This window comes from Nyctereutes procyonoides, unplaced genomic scaffold (assembly GCF_905146905.1).
Source record: "Nyctereutes procyonoides isolate TBG_1078 unplaced genomic scaffold, NYPRO_anot_genome, whole genome shotgun sequence".
NCBI lineage: Eukaryota > Metazoa > Chordata > Mammalia > Carnivora > Canidae > Nyctereutes > Nyctereutes procyonoides.
The window spans coordinates 1119374-1143844 of record NW_026575020.1 but is presented as its reverse complement, the minus strand read 5'-3'; the positions used below and the strand labels follow the sequence as shown (position 1 = coordinate 1143844).

General features: G+C 43.5%; 1 protein-coding gene across 1 annotated transcript; it reads right to left on the bottom strand.

Annotated features, from left to right (window-relative positions):
- Positions 1-264: 264 nt before the first annotated feature.
- Positions 265-23409, bottom strand: LSM12 (LSM12 homolog). Its single transcript, XM_055336183.1, has 5 exons — positions 23215-23409; positions 21236-21369; positions 4260-4369; positions 2724-2850; positions 265-1928 (listed from the first exon to the last, which is right to left on the bottom strand). Exons 1-5 carry the CDS (start codon positions 23336-23338, stop codon positions 1836-1838), a joined length of 588 nt encoding a protein of 195 aa, XP_055192158.1. The 5' UTR covers positions 23339-23409; the 3' UTR covers positions 265-1835.
- Between the last annotated feature and the right edge of the window lie 1062 nt (positions 23410-24471).

Below are 24471 nucleotides of genomic sequence, written 5' to 3'. Positions count from 1 at the left end.
TCTTCCAAACAGCCCATAACAAATGGCCTCATGTATGTGTCCATCCCTCTGCACCCCTATCCACTCACACATACCTCCCAACCCTGAATCCCTTTCTTGAAATTATACACTTTGCACTATATCCCTGGGTGAGCTCCAGGGGTAGGAGGAGGAAGGGTAAAGAGTAGGAAGCAGAGAATCTAAAGGGAAAAATTACCAAACACACTTCCCCTTACACGCCCTCCCTCTGGGGTCTCTAGAGCATGTACAAACCTGAGACATGAGTGATGGTTAAAAAAATTTGGGTTTTATTGTTTTTGCTAAACAATACTAAAAAAAAAAATTCATTTTGAAGGCAGGGCTTGAATTATTTAATTTTGATCCATTTATTTAATTAAAAAAAAAAAAAAGGAAGGGGAAAGAGATCATGGCCAAAAAGATAGTAGTTAACCCCCACCCCACCCCCAAAGCTCCAGCCAGTCACATGAGCATCACCCACTTCCCACTAGGTGCCTGATAGTCAGCTGGTGGCACACTCTGCCCCACTGGACTGCCCTGAAGACACAGGGACAACGGGTGCCAGTTTTCGTGCTCAGCAGGTTAGTCAAACCAGACAAACTGGTGGGCTAAAGTCCAGAAGTTCTCTCCAGGTTTTCTGCCCATCGGCTGAGCATATACAAACTATCGTAAGCTTGTAAAATTTAAGTGGGGTGGGGAAGGGCATAAAAGCAGGAGGTTGGTGGGAGAAGAGAAACTACAGGTCACCCAAGCTTTCTCCTGGGCTAGTGGCTCTGGATACAGACTTCGAGAGACTGGGAGAGGTGGGCTCCAGGTTTCTTATGGAAGAAAATCATCCTTCGAGGAGGAGCTGAGACGTGCCATGCAAAATAGTTCTTCCTGCAGAGGGCACGGGAGACAGGGCAGCTGACTCTCCCATCTAGGAGACGGGAGAGTGGTGAGAAGTTCTTCTAGTACCATGAAGTAAGACAAAAGGCAGAGGGAGAATCCTGAGGTTCTGGCCAAATCTGAGACTGGTACACACACACAGACTAAAAAGCCATCAGGAACCCTCACAGCCGAATCCCACCTGCAAACACTGGCTCTAGAAAGTGCTGCAGAAGATTCTTGCTGTGAACCAAGTCAAGTTAGTTGCCTGGCTATAGGTGGTGGGGAGGGTAATACGTTTTTATTTTCGAAGGGATGAGGTGGGAAGAGCGGCCATGATCTAGTAAAAAGAGACCTGCAAGAAGCAGAAAATATTTAGAGAACATTTTAATATATATTTTCATATATATATTTAAAGTTAAGAAAAATAAAACTAATTCAAGCCATGCCCTGTGCAAAAAAAGAAAAAAAAAAAGAAAGAAAAAAGACAAATTTAAAGTGAGACCTCTGTCTGCTGCTCTAGTCTCAACTTAAGTATCACAGTCAGCTTGTTACTTTTATTTTGGAAGAGAAGATGTAAAAGTTTCTTTCGATCACTCAGAAGGCAAGTGTAGCCACTTATAAAAACAGAATGGCAGGGACAGACTAGGAAAGTCAGAGGTGAAAGGGCAGAGCAGGAAAGGAATTTTCAAAAATAAAATTAACAAGGTGACTGTTCCAGAAGGGGCTGTGAAAAGGACATGGTGGACCGAAGTCTGTTAGTCAAGTAATGATTCAACTTTTAAATTATTCTCTTGTTCTTTTTTGTTGGGTGTTTTGTTTGTTCAAGTCTAAGATTTGGAAATGCTGACTCTGTTAACAAGAGCCAACAGGAAATATAGGATCCCTTCCCTCCCCCGGCCTGCCTCCGCCGAAGCCACCACCATCGCCTCGTTGGCTGGATGCTGGAAGAGTCCTCCGTGTGTGTGGACTCAGGATGACAGGGCAGCCTCCTTCTGTGGTTGCTGGGCTTGTGAACGCTGCAGTATCTTTTGGCTTTCCACGTCTCTAAAATGTTTTTCAACCTGAAAGAGACCAGTTCAGCCTAGGTCAGAACAGGAGATGGGCACCAAGGCCTCCCAAACAGTTCACTCCGGGCATCCACAGCCCGTCCTGGCTGTCCATCTCATGGACCATTCAGGCACCTCTCCCCTTGGTGTCTGCAGGCCTTCCCAGACAAAGGTAGGCAGGGGCCTCTTGTTTCAACCACATTTGCTACAGTTCAGCTAAGACTGTCTAAAAGAAAGTGAACCTATAAACTAAAACACAGCATGAAAGGAGATTATTATGCCCAAACTCCCTCCCCCCTCTTCACCTAAGTGCAGAATAAAAAGCTGACGGGGTATTAACAGTATTAGAATGTTTACATCCACAATGATGGTCTCTCAATGCTCGGAGTGTTCTCACAAATGCTGCCACTCAATCTAGACAGTCACATGATATATGCAAGGTCAGAGATGCCAACATCAACTGATTTATACCAACCAGCCCTTCCTGAGAACCCAGCCTGGGATTAGAGGAACTGCTCAGGCTCAATACCATGGAATGGTCTGGCTAATTTCAAAAAGCCACAGTGCTGAGGACATGGGGCCAACCACTCACTTTATTGCACGCTGCCCAGTGGGTTCCATCCCCACAGACATGGCCAAGCCACAGTTGCAGAGCACTGCAGCACAGGAGGCAGGGGGCTAGGCAGAGCTGCCCTCAGGCTGGTAGGTCGCACCAGGCAGGGATTAAAGTACAAGGTCCTGCCCTGATACTGGAGGGGTAAAGGCCAAGGAATCATCCTTTCTCTAAAGGTTCACAGCTCCTTTACTTACTATTTTGCGTACATGGCTCAGTGCACTCCCCTCTTTGCCTTTACAGTTTTCCACTTGATATGGGGGTGTAATAACAACTTCTTCCATGACTACGATGTTTTTTTCTTGCCATTTACAGTCTTTAATGCTGGAAGGAGAAGAGAGCAGGTGAAAGTTGCCTCTTGCAGGCATCCCACACCTCCTGCCTGATGAATAAATAACTCCAGAAAACTGACCCCCACTTCTCAGCTCACAGCTCAGGCAATAACCAGATGCCAGCAGCCCATTGGGTGTAGTAGCCAAGAAATAGTTCCTGGGCACCACTGGCTAGGAAAAGCAATGACATGATGCATATTCCATTCCGAGGAGAGCCCAGAAGAGTTACTCTGAAGCATTAGGGACAGCCTATATTGGTGGCAGTCTCAGAAGTCTAATCCAAATTGAATTCAAATGAACAGCTAGGAACAGGCCACTAGATTCAATTTAAGTAGCAGCCTAGGGCAGGGGTTGGCAAACTTTTTCTATACAGAGTCAGACAGCAAGTATTTCAGGCTGTAAGGGCCATATAATTTCTGTCACAACTACTGAACTCTACTGCTGTACCAAACTACAAAAACAGCCACAGATGACATATAAACAAACTAGCAGATTTGGTTAGAGTTTGCCAACCTCTGACCTAGGGGGAAATAGCACCTTTAGAAAGACAGGAAAAAGAAATTCCCCATCATACTGTGATCTATATTCTGCCTCCCACCTCCTAAAATGGAAACTGCTCCTCAAACTGGCCCTTCTCAATTTTCAGACAGCTGGGCACTTGCCAGACTGGGAAAACCCATTCCAGTTCACACTTGGGGAAATGCAGGGCAGCTGATATTCTTCAGAGTTCCTTCACATACCTGTAAGTGTTCAGATACTCATTCCACGGCCTCAAACAGCTCTGATGCCAGCTGCCATCTGTGCACCAGACCCAGGTGGTTAAATAGGGTAACAGAAGGCAGCAGGGGGGAGGGGGAGTGTCAAATGTTTCAGTTTTTCAGCAGCTAGGGAAGCTAGTGGAGAGTCAAATGACTTCTGCTGTGACAAAATGTCTTTTAGGAGGTGGTAATAAGGTGGCCTTCTGCTCTCCCTGACTCCCTATATACACCCCAATGTACAATTGGAGAGAGACAGAGACATGTAACTTTCCTTTAATAAAACTGCATCAGCTTTTGGAGAAAGGTACAAGAAGATCAAAATAATGAAAGAGAAAGAAGCCACAAGCTCTAAGTTATTGAACACCAGCTCTAAAAGGGACCTTTAGGATAATCTAATCCCAAACCAAATTTTACATATGAAGAAACTGAAGGTAAGAGAAGACAACTTGTCCACAATTACACCATTTTCCTGTACAGAAAGGTAACAGACACCCGCATCCCTGGACACCGAGGGGTTGCGGACACACTAACCAGCATCTCTACCGACTTTCAAGAACACAACTACCCAACAGCTGGCTACCACACAGCACAGCCAGGCAGCATCACCCCCAGGACAAGGGACCCCTATGCTCCCCCAACTCACGTCTTGTGTATGGTCTGGAAGAGCTGCTGGCCCTCTAGGGAAACACCAGCGCTGATTGCATAGGCCTGGCTCAGCTTCTCCTCCTTCTCTGTCCGTGCTTTGCTGGCAAGCTAGGGTGGGGGAGAGGAAAGAGACTCAGAAAAGCATTCACCTTCATTCTTCCCAACAGTCAGGACCTGTTTTCCAGGAGGCTGGAAAAGACTGGTTTGGTAGATTCCGTTTTTTTCAGTTTATGGAACACATACATGATATACCTGAGAAGTTAACTGCTACAGAGGCAAACATTCCTTCCACCCAGTACTTACTGAGTGCCCACCAGGTACCAGACATACACTGTGCTAGACTTGAGATACAGCACTGAAGCAAGGACTGGACACAGACTACAAATAAAAACACAAAGTAACTTCAGACAGTACTAAGGAGCTAGGAAGAAAACAATGCAGGGCAATGTTACACAGCGGGACTGGGAAGTGATGGTCAGATAAAAGATAACACACACATTTCTATGAAAGGAAAAAATTAAGAATTTTTATCAGCCATTGCTAAAGTTTAGAAATTAGTATCTACACACTTTCAAAGACCAGAATTTGAGGTTCTAAAGACTACCTTTCTGATACCACTATCTGTACTCACATGGGGAGCCAAGACTCAAGTAAACCTAACCCATGGATACTGCCCACCTTCAATGTGAGCTACTGCTATCCTGCTCTTTAGAAAATGGAATGGTCTGCCTTCTACCTTACATCTGTTCCTTATCTGCCCTCTAGTGGAACATTCATAAACTGATTAAAAGAAATTCTAATAAAATCTATAGTATAGTAGTTTCCCCACCCCACCCCCCTCATCCAGGGTCAACCTCAGTCTGAAAGCAGATGATCCTCCTCCTGACATATCATCAGGTCAGGTTAACAGAAACCTACTGCTACATCACAGTGCCTACATCATTCACCTCATTTCATCTCATCACGTAGGCATCTTATCACCTCACATCAGCACAAGAAGGGTAAAAACAATACAATGAGATATTTTGAGACAGAGAGACCGTGTTCACATAACTATTATTACAGCATATTGTTATAATTTTTCTATTATCATTGTTGTTAATCTTTACTGTGCCTAACTATAAATTAAACTTTATCACAGTTATCGATCTACAGGAGAAAAATTAGTATATACAAGGTTCGGTACTATTCATGGTTTCAAGCACCCTCCACGGTCTTGGAATGTACACCCTGCAGATAAAGAGGGGGACTACTGTAGTCTACTAAAATCTAGTTAAGTCCCTCCCAATAGCGGTGTGTTGCCGTATCAACCTCTACTGACCCTCTAATACACTTCTAGTCCCCACCCTATAGTATTTGGTGCTAGAGACTCCAGGAATACAAATTTAAGGGTAAGACAAAACAAATATGCTGGACTAGACAGCCAAAATGAAAAGTAGATAATGCATCTGAAAGTCAAACAAATGATTTGGAGATTTTTCAGGCCCACAATCATGAACAGCTTAGTATAATGATCCTGCAGCTAGTATACTAAAGACATATACAGACACACACGTGAGAACACATAATTTGTCCCCAAACACCAGTTCCTTAAAATAGGGAGATCATACCTCACACACATCCCCCAAAGTACCTAGATATTTGGAATTCTTTTTTTTTTTAGATTTTATTTTATTGGGACGCCTGGGTGGCTCAGTGGTTGAGCGTCTGCCTTCAGCTCAGGTCGTGATTCCAGAGTTCCAGGATTGAGTCCCACATCGGGCTCCCTGCAAGGAGCCTGCTTCTCCCTCTGCCTGTGTCTCTGCCTTCTCTCTGTGTCTCTCATAATAAATAAATAAAATCTTAAAAAAATTTTTTTATTTATTTGAGAGAGAGCACGCGCATGCTGGAGTATGAGCAGGGGGAGAGGCAGAGGGAGAATCCAACTCCCCGCTGAACAGGGAGACTGACCAAGGACCTGATCCCAGGATCTGTGACCTGAGCCAAAAGCAGATGCTTAACAGACTGAGCTGCCCAGGTGCCCCAATATTTGGAACTCTTAAACATTTATATTCCACTGTAACAGTGACCCTTCAAACCAGAGATCAAGTATAGTTCTAGAGGCAAAGTTCTAATTGTTAGCAAAATGAAGCACTCTATTAAGGTGTGGGTTTGACTATGAAGAAGAGAAAAGGAGACCTTCAACTGGGATATGGGGAGCCCTACCTCTGAGTTTCAAAGATCATCTGAGGGGTGAGGGGTGTGAACATAGAAGAGAGAGGTCATGCACACTGTCATTTCAGTGTCCCTAGGGTCAAGAGGAAAGAAACACCAAAACTCTGCAGTGATTTGAAGCCAGAGCTCATTTTTCACATGGTCCCCAGGACATGAAGAGACAACTACAGCAGCACTAAAATAATCTTTCAAGCCTGGTCCTGCTATGCTGGCCCCATCAGGCTGGAACTCCACAGAGAAATACATGAATAGGGCTGACAGTATTCCCATGAGCCTTGGCAATCCCAACTGCAGTAAGAAAGCATTCAGTTTCTATGGAAAGAGAACCACTGGTGGTGTATTTTAAGCAGCAAAAAGCAAAACTTAGTCACCAAAAAAACCCTGATAACAAGGAGTTTCCTTGAGTCTCACTGTTCCAAACAACCCTGTAAAAAATCTGAAGTCTCCAAGGAAAGAAGGAAAAACTAGGGGACAACAGAGCTCCCCTGGATTAATCATGCTCTTGCAGGGCTCCTACAGAGAGCAAGTGACCAGGTCGATGTTTACCTTACCCCATGAACAGGTTCGAAGGTCTCATTTGGAGGTCTTTTTATTTTTTTATTTTTTAAGATTTCATTTATTTAATCACGAGAGACAGAGAGAGAGAGAGAGAGAGAGAGAGAGAGACAGAGGCAAAGGGAAAGGCAGGCTCCATGAAAGGAGCCCAACACGGGACTCGATCCCGGGATCACGTCCTGGGCTGAGAGGCAGCACGCCAAACCGCTGAGCCACCCAGGCTGCCCCAGAGGTCTTTTTAAAAATGTTTATCCCTGAAAACCAAAAACATCTCTCAGTATTGGGTCAGACCAAACTGCTTCTATAAAGCTTGTGTTAACTAAATAATACAGGATACCCACAGCAAAACATCCTTGTCACCTACATAGATTAAAAACAGAACATCACCCATTCAATAAGAGAAGAAATGGCTCAGGGAAACCAGGCACCTATGCAGAATATTTAAGAATAGAACTGACAAATTTAAGCTAGAAGAAGAGGGAAAAAGGCTGAGAGAGGAGTCACTTTTGAATTTTTGCCAGAGGTAGAATAATATGCATATAAATCTCAGCCAGAAGGGATTTGTTTGGACAGCCTGAGTAACAGCAGCACAACAGTTAAAGAACAAGAATTTCAAAGTACATTTCTAGCCCCCTACAATACAAATTGTACAATCTCCTCCAAAGACTATCCTGAAAGCAAAGGAGAATAGACTAGATGATTCTCCACGTGAACTCATAGTGCAAACAGATCCCAAATGATAAATCATAAAGAAGAGCCTTAGATAAGGGGGAGTCTGGGTGAGCTCAGTTGGTTAAGCATCCAACTTTTGGTTTCAGCTCGGGTTGTGATCTCAGGGTTGTGAGATCAGGCTCTGTGTCAGACTCCACACGAAGTGTGGAGTCTGTCCCTCTCCCTGCACCCTGCCCCCGCCCATAAATAAATAAATTAAATCTTTACCCCCCTCCAAAAGGAGGGGGTCTTAGAAAAGTCAACAAAAATCAGAGTAAACTGACTGTATTTTAATTTGCCCCAATATCCTCAATTACTCTACCTGTACCTGCAATTTTGCTTTGGGGGATCTGGACACACTGCAAACCTTGAAACCTCCAGCTGTCAGTTTATGAATTGCATTTTCACGGCATCTGAAAAATGTTTAAATCTGATATCCAGCTACATAGATCTGCTTTCACCAGGAACTTGTACAAAAAGGGTAAATTTCTCCCACAGAAGAACCTATCAATAAGGTACAAGGAAGGTTACCCTCACAAAAGGAACCTAGCAGTCTTCTCTCAAAATTAGGAGATTACCTTGCTCTTTTTAGGAATGTTCCTGAAAACTCATGAAAAATATAGATAATCACCTTTTATAAACCCAATGACTACCATTCTACCCTAGAGTTAGCAGTTACAGATTTAAATTCTCCCACATATTTTTGTAAACTCATACATATGTATAAATGGTCCAGTTATTCCAAGACAAGTTTAGTTATTGTCAAACCACTAGAGGGAACCAATAAAAGCTGCCCTCAGTGGAGGTGTAGGGGTGTGCCTTTCAAGCTTCAACCACGATTACAATTTTTTAAATTCAGTGACTACCACCGTACTGCAACCATTTTCAATGTAAATATCCTAGCTGCTAGCCTCGCTTCCAATCAAACCTGAAACACTAACTGGTTAGAATCTCAAAGAGTATAAAGGCACCACTTTACAAACACAAGGGGTTCAGGCAAAGTGAGAAACACAAACCTACAAATATTTGTTACTAATGTGTATGTGGCTTAAATGAGTGCACAAGCCAACCTGTACTTACCTGCCTTTTCTTGAAACTCAGTGAAAATAGCTATCCCTTGTCTACTAACCAGTGCTTCCTCCCATGGCCATTTTACATATAGCAACTTGAGTGGGCACTGAAGAAAAGTACACAAACTTGATACCAAAGCACATCAATATTAAAAGGCTTCTAGTCATGCCTGCTGTTGGGTAACCCTTGAGAGAGTCAATTAACAAACATACGCATCTCCTCCTGTGCTCAGTGACATGGAGAAAAGGGAGCAGCCACAACAACAAAATCCAAGCAATATGCACTTCATCTTGTTATTCAGTCACCAGCTGGGCCATCTTAGTCCCATACACCCAGACCAGGAAGGCACAGGTGCTGTGGGGAATCCAGAGGGATTCCTACTTCAAGTATTTAACAGGCTGTGACAGCTGATACAACAAGGGAAGCAGAGTCCAAAGAGGAACATGCTGGATGTGACCTACTGACTCCAGTGAGGCACTCTGAGTTTGTCTTCTCTGTGTATGTAGGCTGTCCAACCAGCTGCCCTCATAGAGAGGTTAGGAAGCACTGCAGCTGCTGCCCAGGAACTGCCGGCACTGCCCGCAAGGCCTGGTAGAGGCGGAGTGGTGACAGACCAGGGCAGCCAAGAACCATTGGCATACTGAGGGCCAGAGCTTGTTTCTTTTTTTTTTTTTTTAATATATTTTTTTTGGGATCCCTGGGTGGCGCAGCGGTTTGGCGCCTGCCTTTGGCCCAGGGCGCGATCCTGGAGACCCGGGATCGAATCCCACATCGGGCTCCCGGTGCATGGAGCCTGCTTCTCCCTCTGCCTGTGTCTCTGCCTCTCTCTCTCTCACTGTGTGCCTATCATAAATAAATAATAATAAAAAATATATATATACATATATTTTTTAATTTATTTATTCATGAGAGACACAGAGAGACAGAAACACAAGCAGAGGGAAAAGCAGGCTCCATGCAGGAGCCTGACCTGGGACTTGATCCTGGGTCTCCAGGATCACACCCTGGGCTGAAGGCAGCACTAAACCATTGAGCCACCAGGGCTGCGCGCCAGTGCTTGTTTCTGATGTTTCAATTGCAGGGTGTGCTCTTGGAAAGCCCTCCTTCCTAGCTAGCAACAAGCAAGCTCTGAAAATATTTCTTCCAGCTATCAAATCAGTATCCCCAAGTCTTCCTGTTCCCTAGCTGAAAGCTCCTGTCTGACAGTTTCACTAAAATACTGTTCTTTCCAACTCCAGATAGTTGGGAACTCCAAAAATAGAGTACCCCACTTGTCGTTGTGTCTTAGAATACATAATAATGAATCAAAACATTGAATCAAACAAGAACTGTAGAGCCTAAGAGGCTTGGTAGTGAATATTAAAATTTTGGGCAGCCTGGGTGGCTCAGCGGTTTAGCGCCGCCTTCAGCCCAGGGTGTGATCCTGGAGTCCTGAGATCGAGTACATTGGGCTCCCTGCATGGAGCCTGCCTCTCCCTCTGCCAGTGTCTCTGCCTCTGTTTCTGTCTCTCTCATGAATAAACAAAATATTTTTAAAAAATAATAAATAAATATAAAATAAAATTCTAAGACCCAATTTGTTAAGCGAGAGCTTACTCCATCCTAGGCACCAAGCTACACACTTTACATGTATCAAAATATTTAATCCATACAACAGGGCACCTGGGTGGCTCGGCTGGTTAAGCATCTGCCTTCAGCTCAGGCCATGATCTTGGGATCCTGGGGTCAAGCCCCATGTCAAGGTCCCTGTCTGCTTCTACTTCTTCCTCGGCCCCTTCCTCCAACTTGTGCTAATAAATAAAATCTTAAAAAAAAAAAAAAAAAATCCAGGGGTGCCTGGGTGGCTCATTCAGTTAGGTGTTTGCCTTCAGCTCAGGTCATGATCCCAGGATCCTGGGATCAAGCCCCACATCAGATTCCCTGCTCAGCAGAGAGCCTGCTTTGTCCCTCTCCCTCTGCCTGCCACTCCCTCTGCTTATGCACATGCTCTGTCAAATAAATAAATAAATAAAAACTTAATAAAAAAATCCATACAACAAGCCTATGGAATGGGGACTAAAATCCCTCCTACTTAATAGATGGAGAAACTAAGTTACAGCTGTTAAGAAACTTGCCCAAGTTTACCAAGCCACAAGTGGGGGAAAGTCTGGATTTCAACCTAGTCTGACTCCAGAAGCTTGCATTCTTAACCCTGTACTACAAACAGTTCCATCTAAGAGAAGTCAGTCTAAATTACTGGTGAAAATATAAAATTTGAATGCAAAAGAAAATATTTTCAGAAAGGAAAAAAATTTTTTCCCAAAAATGAAAAACTCAGCTGCCATCTCCTCTTTTTGTCAGTTCATTCTGGCATTCCCACCGATGCCCCCAGTGCAGAACACAGCTGTCTGCCTTCTAGTGAAGGACCTCTTTTCTGAAAAGGGCCCCAGTCTCCCCCTGAACCTCAAGGACATTTCTTTTGTTAAAAGTAAATCACGGGAATGCTTTTCAGAAAACAGATCTTGTGTGGAGAAAGCATTTCAGGCCAATAATGACAGGTGCCCCCTGGACCCATCAATTTTTTTTGTTAATATTTACCTATTTAAGTAATCTCTACACCCAATGTGGGGCTCAAACTCACAACCCCAAAATCAAGAGTTGTATGCTCTACCAACTGAGCCAGTCAGACGCCCCGTGGACCTGTCATTTTCTGATTGGTCCAAGACTAGGGAAGCTAAGTCAAGCAAGTTTCCTGCACTTGAATGTTAAGATATGTTGAGTGCAGGGGAGCCTTGGGTGGCTAAATTGGTTGAGCCTCCGACTCTTGGTTTCAGCTCCAGCTGTGATCTCATGAGTTGTGGGACAGAGCCCTGTATGTAGGGCTCTGCACTTAGTGGGGAGTCTGCTTGAGGATTCTCTCCCTCTGCCCCTCCCCTGGCTCATGCTCCATCTCCAAAATAAATAAATAAATCTTAAAAAAAAAAAAAAAGATACATTAAGTGCTTTGAGTTATGATGAAAAACACCCTGCAAATCCAGGGGCCATGGTGACATGATACTTAAATCATCATGTTGCTACTACATAATATAGACCAGCCTCAAGTCACAGCCAGTCCAGGCCAAGGCAAAGGTTTTTCTCTCACCTATTTTAAAATAAAAACTACCTGTCATTAAGTCAGTAGTTTGTTAGCTATTTGTAATTATATCACTAAACACAATTCATAACTACAAGAGAAAACTAAACTTCCAGGACACTAATTCCCTACTCCCAAGACCCTGAAACTAGTACTGCTGTGGAACCTCTACACAGCCCTGTCAGAAAGAGAAATTGCTGAGATACAAGCTGAAATCTGACCTTAACAACCTATCTCTGAGAGTGTCCACTCAAATTGGCTCACATGTAGCTGCGAGGATTAGGAGAGATACCCCAAATGAAAACACTAGGTGAGCTGTAAAACACTGTACAAGTATTAGCTGTTAACACTATTATTATAAAATCCTTATTATTAGCACAAAGAAGGTGGCTTATGGGTCATTTCAGAAAAATCCATACAATCCAACCTTCCTTTAGCCAATGGCTCAGTGCCCTCTCCTTTCTGGTTTCTATATGAGCTGCTAGAGAGGCTATAAGTCCCAAACAGAACATCTTCCAAAACATAAATGGAATAGTAAGTTGGAAATGCCTTTATGTGCCAAAATGGGGGGATTACTTAAGGAATAAAGAGTTGACTTGGGGGCACCTGGGTGGTTCAGTTGGTTAAGAGTCCAATTCTTGATTTAGGCTCAGGTTAGGATCTTAGGGTCCAGAGACAGAGCCTGCTCAGAAACCACACTGAGTGTGGAGCCTTAATATTCTCTCTCCCTCCCTCTGCCCTTCCCCCACCTCTCCTCCCCACTCTCACCTTCCCTCCCCTGCTAGGGATAGGGAGCAGATGCACTGCTCTCTCTTTAAAAAAAGAAAGAAAAAAAAAAGGTTGATTTTATTCAGTGATAGTCAAAGAGCCATGCACTGTTTCCTGGGCTCTGAAGAGAGAAAATAAAACAGAAGAGCCACACACACCCTCAGAATTTTACTTCCTCAAAAAGTAATTCTGGCTCAAACCCCTGCCTACCACACACTAGCTGCATGAACCTGAGCATGATGCATAACCTCTCCAGAGCCTCAATTCATTCATCTGGGGCCCATCCTGAAGGGTTATTGTTGGAAGTTCAGTAAGCATGTAACACCTAACACCATTATCAGCACATAACAAGTCCCTTCCCTCCCTCTGAGAACTAATAACCTCCAGGTTAGCTTACTGACGTAACAGCAAAAGTTTCTAAATTGCAGAGATGGGCAAATGGAGCACCTTCCAAATTAAGATTAGCTTGATTCCATTTAGCTTCCTTTTATCTAATTACTTATTCTTCAAGACCCTACTCCACTATTACATCAGGAAAGCCTTCCCTAAAATGTTTAACTACTCTATGCCAAGGGTTGGCAAACTACAGCCTGTGGGCCAAATTTGGCCAACCACCTGTCTTAGTTACGCTTTATTAGGAAAAACCATGCCCACTTGTTTATATATCATCTATGGCTGCTCTTGCTACAAAGGCAAAGTTGAGTAGTTGTGACAGAGAATGGACAGGCCACAAACCTAAAATATTTACTATGTGGCCCTTCACAGAGAAAGTTTGCTGGCCCCTGCTCTGTGCTCATAAGCATCTTGCTCATACCTCCACTAACACTAATCCTGCCATACGGTCAGCACCGGTTAAACAATGCTCTCCCCTTTCACTACCAACAAACACAAGATTATTGTGGGCAAAGGCGTCTTCATCATCCTAACATTCCCAGCACCTGGAAAGGAGGGGGAGTGAGAGAAGAGGAGTATAAAAGGAAAAGAAACCTCAACTATTAGTTTCACAGAACAGCTCCCAGTTCCAGTTAAATGACTAACATACGGTCACACAATTCATTAACAGCCCAGCTGTTAAAAAAAAAAAAAAAAAAAAAAAACCTAATTCTTCAAACTCTCCACAATCTACCGCAGACACTGTTAGCTTATGGCAGATCCTTTCATTTTCCACTTCAGGTACAATTTGCTTGCCTCGGGATCCCTGAGTGGCGCAGCGGTTTGGCGCCTGCCTTTGGCCCAGGGTGCGATCCTGGATACCCGGGATCGAATCCCACGTCGGGCTCCCGGTGCATGGCTGCTTCTCCCTCTGCCTATGTCTCTGCCTCTCTCTCTCTCTGTGTGACTATCATAAATAAATAAAAATTTAAAAAAAAAGATAAAAATAAATAAAAATAAATAAAAATAAATAAAAAAATTTGCTTGCCTCTCCAGGGTAGTTTCTGGTATTTACCTAAGCTAGTCTCAAAATTCCAATGCTAGAACTTGACTGCATCACCCTTTTCCCTCCAAGTCTGTTCAGTAGTGGAAAGGCTAAACAGTTAGAACGCCCCTTAACAGAAGAAGCAATACCACCATTGACTCACCAGTAAAGCCCTCATTTTGAATCGACTCCATGTCAGAGTGCAGAGGTAGCTTCAATAACACACTGATGCACACCTCTGCCAGTCACTCAGGCACAGCAATTTGTCTTTTCAGGTGTACGGCAACTGCCTCCACACCCCATGATGTTAAGAAAGCCTCCTTTGGAAACAAACCCTTAACCTAATGAAGGTTCACAGGGTCAGCTGGCTGCCATGCATTATGGCTTGAACTGAGTCATGAGCCCTCGCCTGAAGCACTGCATCCCCCACTATGGCTGTCAGTTTCAATGCCACTGAAGGTGACATCCTTCAAAAGGCTAGTGGATTTTTCTTTTTTAGGCTAGTGATTTTTTTAAGTAGGCTTCCTGCTGAGCATGGAGCCTAATGTGAGGCTTTAATTCACAAACCTGAGATCAAGACCTGAGATCAAGAGTCAAGCGCTTAACCGACTGAGCCACCCAGGCACCCCCAGAAGGCTAGTGATTTTTAAAATGGCAGTCAGTCAGGGAGCCTGAATGGCTCAGTCGGTTAAATGACCAACCCTTGATTTTAGCTCAAGTCATGATCTCAGGGTCCTGGGATCCAGCCCTTTCTCAGACTCCCTATTCAGCAGGGAGTCTGCTTGAGATTCTCTCTCTCTCCCTCTCACTCTGCCTCCCCCACCAAAGTAAATAAACAGGGGCATATGGGTGGCTCAATCAGTTAAGCATCAGCCTTCAACTCAGGTCATAATCCAGGGACCCTGGGATGGAGCCCACCAAGCAGGGAGCCTGCTTCTCCTTCTCCCTCTGCCTGCTGCTCCCCCTGCTGTTTTCTCTGTCAAATAAATAAAATCTTTAAATAAATCTTTTTTAAAAATTAAAAAAAAAAAAACCCAGCAATCATTCTACCTAATTTTATCTGATACTACTTGCTACTTAACACATCCCATCAGTTGACAATAATGGGCTCATTATCATCACCCCCAACCTGTATCTTCATGAGGAAACAGCTGTGTCGGGACGCCTGGATGGCTTAGCAGTTGGGCTCTGTTTTCGGCTCAGTGTGTGATCCTGGAGTTCAGGGATCGGATCGGGTCCCACATCGGGCTCCCTAAGGGGAGCCTGTTTCTCCCTATGCCTGTGTCTCCCACCTCTCTCTCTCTCTCTGTGCCTCTCATGAATAAATAAAATCTCAAAAAAAAAAAAAAAAAAAGGAACCAGTGTCTGCTCACATCCAGGTACAAAACACTGATCTCTAACCTGGTACTGAGACCCTGACAATATACTCAAATCAAGTGAGCCAATAGGTTATATACAGTTTCTAGAAACTAGAAAAATTTTACCTGAAAAGAAAGCCTTTTTTTTTTTAAAGATTTTATTTATTTATTCATGAAAGAGATGGAGAGAGAGGCAGAGGCAGGCTCCATACAGGGAGCCCAACGCAGGACCCGATCCCAGGACACCGGGATCATGCCCTGAGCTGAAGGCAGATGCCCAACCGCTGAGCCACCCAGGCATCCCAAAAAAAGCCTTGCTTTCTCTAGAAAAGGAGTTATTTCCCTTCCCACATTTACACGTATTATTAACTCCTACCAACATACACACAACCTAAGCATAGTGTGGTCAGGGCATCTGATTCTATTTGGTGATAACACCATACCTCAACACATTAGGGTCACAATATGGTCAAGGGCCAGCTAACAAGATAGATCCATGAACAAAGGCCACAATGCAGCAGCTATTAACTACCCCAGGAGTTTACTCATACTTTAAAATTAACCTTCAAGGGATCCCTGGGTGGCGCAGTGGTTTGGCGCCTGCCTTTGGCCCAGGGCGCGATCCTGGAGACCCAGGATCGAATCCCATGTCAGGCTCCCGGTGCATGGAGCCTGCTTCTCCCTCTGCCTGTGTCTCTGCCTCTCTCTCTCTGTGTGTGACTATCATAAATAAATAAAAATTAAAAAAATAAAATAAAATAAAATTAACCTTCAAATCACTGGAAAGTCTACAGTTATGCTAAATCTTAACTTTGAAATTGGGAGACCTCAACACACACAAAAAAGTCAGCTCTTCTCTCAATGTGACATCATACCTAAAGGTGAGCAATTGAAGTTAGTTTTTTTAAAAAGTGAAGTCTGACTCTTCCATTTTCTCAGCCTTACCAGAACCACCCCCTACCCCAACCGATCTCCAAATACTCCTTTTATCCAAAGTCAGCCAACTCTTTCTTCATTACCAGGGGCTAACGATAAGCCTTTTGAATCTCTTCTTCCTCGTTGCAGGTGATAACTCATGGCTTGTTACTAAGATATACATGGGTAATAAATAAATACAAGAGGCTAACAAACTAGTCAGTGGTTTGGTAAGGGAGGTGGACAACTTATCTGTGGATTTCAATTTTCTATGCTTTTTCACTTTTCCTGCCTTCCCCTACAATACACAAATATCTCAAGAAAGTCTTCTCCAACTCAACAAAGAGAGAAGACAACTTAAATGCCTTTCATTCATTGCATGAAAGGCATTTATCTAAACAAATACAAACATTTGCCTTGGCTGTGTCCATGAGTTCTTTCCTAAGAGTCTCAGAGGTTGAAAGCACAGCCTCCTGGGTTCTGTGACTGCTCACTCTAAACCCCAGTACTCAGCCAGTAGTGTTCACTTAACTACACCACCTGATAACATTGCTCTGGAAGTTCAAGTTAATTCTGGTCACCAAGAAGAGATCTCCTTAATACATTTAACTATACTACATATTAACAGTATTCAATACAATTTTGATTTCCCCCAATCTTGGGTTGGCAAATTTGGATATCTGGAATGAATGAATGAATGTCAGATCCAAAGCCAGGAGACATTGACATAGTAATAGCATTCATGTTCTTGGCTGCCTTCCCTCAGTCATTATGCCCCTTTCCCCTCATTTTACCCCTATGTCTATTCAAGGAACATCAGTTGGCTACACATAGCTAATACAGACATAGAGAACATCTGCCAATTCTAGTCAATTGACCTAATCCCCACAACAAACTCTATGAGATAAGTACTAACATCATCCCATTTTTACAGTGAGGAAATTGTTGCTTAGTAACGTTAATAGGCAGAAAAGTAACTTTAAAAACTCACCTTCTTGGTTTCTGCTTTTTCTACTAGACCACAATGCTCCTGACCACACACAGTACAGAGATTTCTATGTAGAAACATTACTTTACACAAGACTTTGGCAGTCAAAATATCAGACCTGAGTTCAAATCCCAGCTCTATGACTTAGTAGTTGCATGACCTTGAAATACTAACTCATTGTCTCTGGGCCTCAGTTTATTCTATGAGATGTTGATGGTACCCACACCATAAAAACTGTTGTTAGAATTAAATGTCTACCAATTCCTAGTTCAGAGAGTGGCTCATGAAAGCATTAGTTCCCACACTACCAGCCATATAACCTAGAACAAGTCACTTAAACTAATAAGCTTGTATTTTCACCCATTAAATGAAAAGGAAAAGAATACACTCTAAAGATCACGTGGTGTGGTTGTGAGAATGGAATGAGAGGTGTCAAAGCTCTTTGTAAACTGTAAAGCATGAGAAAAATGTAAAATGTAGTCCCCAGCAGAGCTTCCACAACACATTGCACAAAACAGATTTTCAGGAAATGTTTTATAATGCTACACAAGAGAGAACCTTGCTAATGTTGACATGTCCCAAATCATCTCCTGAGAGCACTAGTAACCCACAGGTAGTCTTTATCCCCAGAGAACCAGATGCAGAGCCAATTCAAAGGAACCTGTTAAGAAACACATTTCATTCTGCCTCATGGGCCCTAGGGTTCTTCTCAGCCTAAAGCAACATTTAAGCCTTTCTCATGGCAGAATAAACTAATAAGCCACAGGGTGAGTAACCTGAACCTCGCTTATGACTGGTTTTGATGTGCTTTTGTAGTTTTATTGAAATGCTTCTGTCTTAGGAGTCAGAAAATCAGAACACTTTAACAGGATACAATGGTACTGTGGAGAAGATCAAATGATACTCATACTTCCACCTTCAGCAAACCCACTGTCCTCTTCCAAGCTGCCTCTCACATCCCACAGCTGTAGACACAGGACTCCCTAGCCTGCAGAGAACTGTCAACAGAAAGCACAACACGCTCATCTCTAAGAACTGCTAGTTCATACCTTCTCTAGTTGGGCTGGAATTAAGCATTTTCTTTAAAAGTCTTTTTCTTCCATTTCCTGCTGGGTCGGAGTAAACAAATATCCAATTTATATCAACAGAATTAATTAAACAGAGCACTCACTATATCAGCAACATGAGCCAACATGTGATGGTATCTTCCACTGGAAGTAGAGCACACAGGTGGTGCTCCCCCAGACTGTGAGCAGCAACAGTTTTATTCCAGGGATCTCTGAGCACTTTAGTTCCCTTCTAACATGCTTAAACAATCCTCCATCTTATTTTTTTTAATGGTTTTTTTTTAAGATTTTATTTATTTATTCATGAGACAGGGGGGGGGGGGGGGGCAGAGACACAGGCAGAGGGAGAAGCAGGCTCCATGCAGGGAGCCTGACATGGGACTCGATCCTGGGTCTCCAGGATCACATCCTGGGCTGCAGGCGGCACTAAACCACTGCGCTACCAGGGCTGCCCCAATCCCCCATCTTAAAAAAAAAAAAAAAAAAAAAAAAAGTCCATGCTCTTCAGTGGAATGAACTTTTCAGTTCATTCAAGCAATATGTAAATAGTTGCCCAGATGAAATTTTCAGTAACAGTGCAACAGGCTCTTCTAAGTCTAACCAAATTCAGAGAGGAATCTCAAAGCATCCTCAAACAATGGCTTCAAGGCAAGGCCAATATAGCTTACTCCTAAACATCTCTGCAAATGAAACGGTGGGTAAATGAAGTCCAAAGATAGCAGCCCTCCAACCTAATTTTGGTTTTTAGTTTCTGACTCTTCTACCCAGCAAACCTTTTTCAAGACCTGGCAAGCAGGCCACAAAGTAAAAAAAAGTAAAAATTTGGTCTTCCCTAACCTATTGATTCCTGCTGCTTTCTTGAAAGAGTGGGTAAACAACTAATTTACAACAATGCTAATAAATTAAAACTGATCAGCAGAAAGCAAAACCCTAACAGCAAAGATAATCTGCAAACTCAATAACCAAGAACTATTTATATTTGAGGTCAAACATAAGAGAATTACCTCTTAACAGCACCTACTTAACAGTCCCACTCAGAATATTCCAAGCCCTCTCACATAAATGATGGCATATATTGGTCACAAGAACAGAAACTTAGGTTTTTGTTTGTGAAAATCATCCCTCTTTCAGATAATCTTTCCTCTGCTACTCACTAAAGACCCAGTTGTTTAGTAACAAACTTCTCATACCCTATAAACACTAAAGGATAACTTAAAGTCTATTTCCTCTTCGACATACTAGTAAGAATAAACTATTTCACTTGAATCTTTTAAAAATCTCTTCAAGGTGGAAAAAAAAAAAAAAAAGACAACCACTCAAAGGGCTCCTACATTCTAACAAAAAAAAGAAGGTACGTAAGCCAGAGTTTCAAAAATCTATAAGTTTCTAAGAGTGGGACATTCTATATTCAACAGCCTTTAATATGAAACTCAAGACCATTCCAAATCTGTCCTCAGACATCACTAAAACACAAGTGGCATTTCTCCCTGGAATCTGAAAAGAAGGGAGCTCCAGATCAGAGGTAACTATATTCCACCAGCCTCAGTTGCCCTCTATTGTTTCAGCTGCCTGTGTTTCCTTGCTTTGCTGAATTGTAGCCAACATACCATATTCCAGAGAGGCAAGAAAATATAAGTTATTACAAGACTCCCTCAGAAGGAGAAACTTCCACCACACTAATTCAAGAGACTTAAGGAAAGGCACCTGCTACTAAAATCGAAGGTTTAATATTATATTCAAAGAATATTAAGCACTTACTCTGCACAAGGGTCTGTATATTCAGCCATGAACAAAACAGGTATGGTTCCCATCCTCACAGAACAAAGTTTGGTGAGACAGAAAAGCAAACAAATGATACACAATTATAATTACAAAAAGGCTATGAATAGGGCAACCTTAAGTTCCAATATGCCCAGGACACACTGATCTACACTTGTTCAGTGTAAAACAAAAGCACTCTGCTTTATTCTCAACAATGTCCCAAGTTGGACTCTAAACACTATGTCACCTTAGCTCTAAAGAATAAGGTACTATGAGAGAATAATGGGGGCAAATTACTTTACTTGGATGATCAGAGAAGACTTCCTGGAAGAGGTGCCATTAACAAAGTCCTGAAAGATGAGGCTCCGGACATTCTGGAAATAAGAGTGTTCAAAGTACAGGACAGCAAAGACGACAGGACATGGAGTAGTATTATTTTTATAATACATGAAATTTTGCCTGATAGAACTCATGAGCCAAAGTGATTTGGGGGTTCCCAGATATCAACATGTAAGTTTAAAATACTCTAAACATCTAATTCTGTCAGACCTCAAAATTCAAACATAAAGACAAAAATGAAGCTTTAAGGCAGTAGTTTTCAAATTTTTGTAGGTCATGAATCACAGGTCTGCAAAATACTCCATATGTTCACCAAAACCATATATATTCATGTGTGCACACATACAATTTCAGGAGGTTCACAGGCATCACCCCTACCCAACCCCGCTAATACCAGAAGTTCACGCACAGACTCCAGGTTTCTAGAAAACAAAACAAAAAAAACAGCCCTCTTTCACTAAGGACAAAAGTAAGTTTGCAATTTTATTTCTCTATTTGGGCATTAGAAGGTTTCTTAAGTCTGAAGGTACGCAGAAATAAGGAGAAACCTAAACCGGTATGTTTTTCAAAAAGGTATCAGAACAAAGAATTTTATGTTAATGAAAAAATGAAAAACAACAGACAATGTATGTATCACCAAGAGCCAAGGAGTCTCAATGTTTCCCATTTTGGAGCCAGAACTGCCCGCAAGTCCTTACCTTACTAACATTGAGTGAAGCTAGGGGAGGAGGGGTTTCTGTTCGGTCATTAATTATTTCCACTTCTGAAACATACTGTAAGTTTATGAGCAAGATGTCTGCATGGTTGGGCTTTCCACTGGAAGAGGGACATTCTGGTGAAAAAAATAAAGTTAAGGAAAATAGAGGCAAACAGCACTGACGCATCCCAAAAGGGGCATGGAAAACAACTGAAAAGAGGCTGGTGTAACAGGTGTGCCACGAGCAAGAAGGGGGAGCATCACAAGAATCATAGCTCTCCTCAGGAAATCTCTGCCTGTCACCTTCCGCCCGCTCAAAACCCCAGAACCAAAAGATCTCAAGCTTTTCAAAGCCAAATACCATCCAAAATTGGAAGCCTCAGAAAGGGTTTCCGTCACCTCTCTACTGGTTGTATGGAAGCATAATGCAATGTTAATGCCATATATAGAGTTTGTCTTGGACCTAAGGCACACCACACAGAAGAGGCATTACTCTCTGTTCTTGGTACAATACTTTCATCTATATACTGCTCTTTTCACTTTTTTCGATTTCAGATTTCCCATTCCGCAGAGGAGAAAACTATAGGACTGGAAAGGAGGCTCACTCAAGGTGAACCCAGGTACTTAACCCATTTATCTATCTATCTATCTATCTATCTATCTATCTATCTATATATATTTATTTATTTATTCATTCATTCATTCACTCACCCCTCCTCCAACTATTTATCAAGAGTATATTATATGCCAACTAAAAATAAAGTAATTCCTCATTCCAAAATCCTTCCAACTAACCCACTAATGTAAAAGGTCTTATTTGGTCCAGGTCTGAGTTTTTACAGTTTACCCAAAAAAGCAACAGTTCTTGCTGTAAAGGACATCTTCCTAAGCTAAAAATATCTACAACTAGCGGTTAAATAAATTAAAATACTTGCCACTCAAATGCAGCATTCAGTAGAAAACTTCCTTTTGAAAGATGCCATAAAGGATTACTCCTCAAAAAAATAAACCCACCTGTGGCTCAAAAAGAGGGGAAGGGGTGGTACATTTATTACAACCAGGAACTATTTTGTTTCCAAGACTGAGTTTCCTGGAGTAATTCAGAAATCATTTCCACCCCAAAGAAGCAGGCCTTCTTTTCCATTCTGTTAATCACCACCACTTCCAAAAGGGGAGGCAACTACTATGGAAAAGTCAGGACTCCATGTGCTGGGCTGAGCAAGGGAGCGTAACTTACTCTTTCACCTGTAACCCACACAACCCTACACGAGCCCCTAAAAACCGTGGCCTTCTCTCTGGGACCAGGTTTCCAATGGAAACATTCTCAAAACAGCAATTTTCAAATGACTGAGAAACCTCATTCAGTACTCCCCGCCCCCAACAGCACCACGCACACACACTCACCAGCAAAATAAGCCCCTATCCCCACCTCAGATACAAACTGTCCTGCAGTTACTCTCCCCCCAAGGCAGGCGAGGCCCATTTGGTCACCACCCCACCGCCGTTCCTTGAACCAAATCCTCCCAGCAGACACCCCCTCCTAAACTCCATACCCCAGCCCTACTAGCAGCTCTTTACTCTACACACCCCCTCCCCACATGATTCTACCCGCCCCCCTTCCATCCGGGCTCCAATCCACCAGCCCCCTCCCACGACCACCCTCTCTCTCTGGAGCACTGTATCCCCCCCTCACAGCGTTTCCCCCGAAAAGGCATCCGCGTGTCAAGCCCCCCTCCACCCACTGACCCTCGCTCGGGGCCCAGCTCCCACAAGGGATGGGAGACAGGGTCCCCAAAGCGGACCGAGGGACACGCGAAGAGGGGGAGGGGAGCTCAGGGCCGTGCGCATGCGCTCCGGGCGCCGCGGTAGCCGGTCGCCCCTAGGCCCGGAGAGGGCCCCAGCCGCCGCCGTCGTCCCCCACCCCCCCACCACCACACATACACGCCGGCCCGGGCTTGGGCTCCGCGCAGCGAAGGATACTTAAAGCCAGCATTTTGGACTGGTAGTCGAAGGCTACCACCTCGCCCTGCAGCCGCTGCTCCTGGCACGTCCGGCACGACACCTGGCTCCCAACGCTGAAGTACTCGCCCGGAGGAGCCGCCATCTTGGGAGAGCAGCCGCGGCCGGCGGCGGCGGCGGCAGCAGCGGGCGAAAGCCGGGCCCCCAGTGAGCGCCGCGACGCGACGCACGAGGCGTGCTGACGTCACACGCCAGGGCGTGGCCTGGCTCTGGGTGGGGCGGGAGCCTAGGTGGAAAGGGAAAAAAGAGGAAATAAAGGGAATCTGAATAAGTGTTTGTGCAACTGCGCCCGCTTATAAAGTGCTTGCAGAGTCCATTTTAGAAGTTAAAGATAAATGACCTACGTGGCATGAAAAGGGGAAGGAGAAGGGAGCTGCAATCTCTATTATGTGCACACCTTGACACAGAGTTTAATGAATGAACTCTATTTTACATAGAGTAATCTGAGGCCCAGAGGTCTTAAGGAAATTTGCCCAAAACGATTATACCCAGTTACAAAGTACTAGTGGGAAGAACATGGCCTATAGGATTAGCTAAACTAGGATCGGAGTCCCAGGTCTGCCACTTAACGAAGTTCTATAACCTTGAGCAAATTACTAACCCTGACCCTGTATCATTACTTTTTCTATATTATTACTTACTGAGCATCCAACAATCTATTGAGGTGAGAATCAACATCTTCAGTTTACAGATGAAGAAACAAAAGTCTTAGACTAAACTTGGCTGAGGTCGCACAACCGGAAAGAATTCCGTCTACCTGTTTCCAAAGACGGTGCAATTTACTGCATTAAATAATACCTCCTAGAGTATTAGGAGGTTAAGTGAGATAATGTGTACAAATGAATGCAGTTCCTCCATGATCGCCCATCACCCTTGGAACTCAAGATGCTTCCACATCTCCCATCTTGTCCTCTCTAGAAAGCCAGGCACAGGGCAGGAATGTGGAGCAGTGGTAGTGACAAAGGTGGCCTTGGAGCAGTTTTGACCCTCCCCCATTAGTGTCCATCTGATATTCGAAATCCACCTGCTCTCATCCCCCATAGAAATTCTCGAGCCTCATGTATGAGTAACAACAGGTTGATCTTTCCCTAATCCAAAGGGAGGCAAAGGGCCAGCCTTGGCACTACCTAACCTGAACACAGTTCAAAAGCGTTTCCTTACCCTGCAAGAAACATCAACTTCCTAATGTTGGGTGTTTATTAGTACAATCATTGTAGT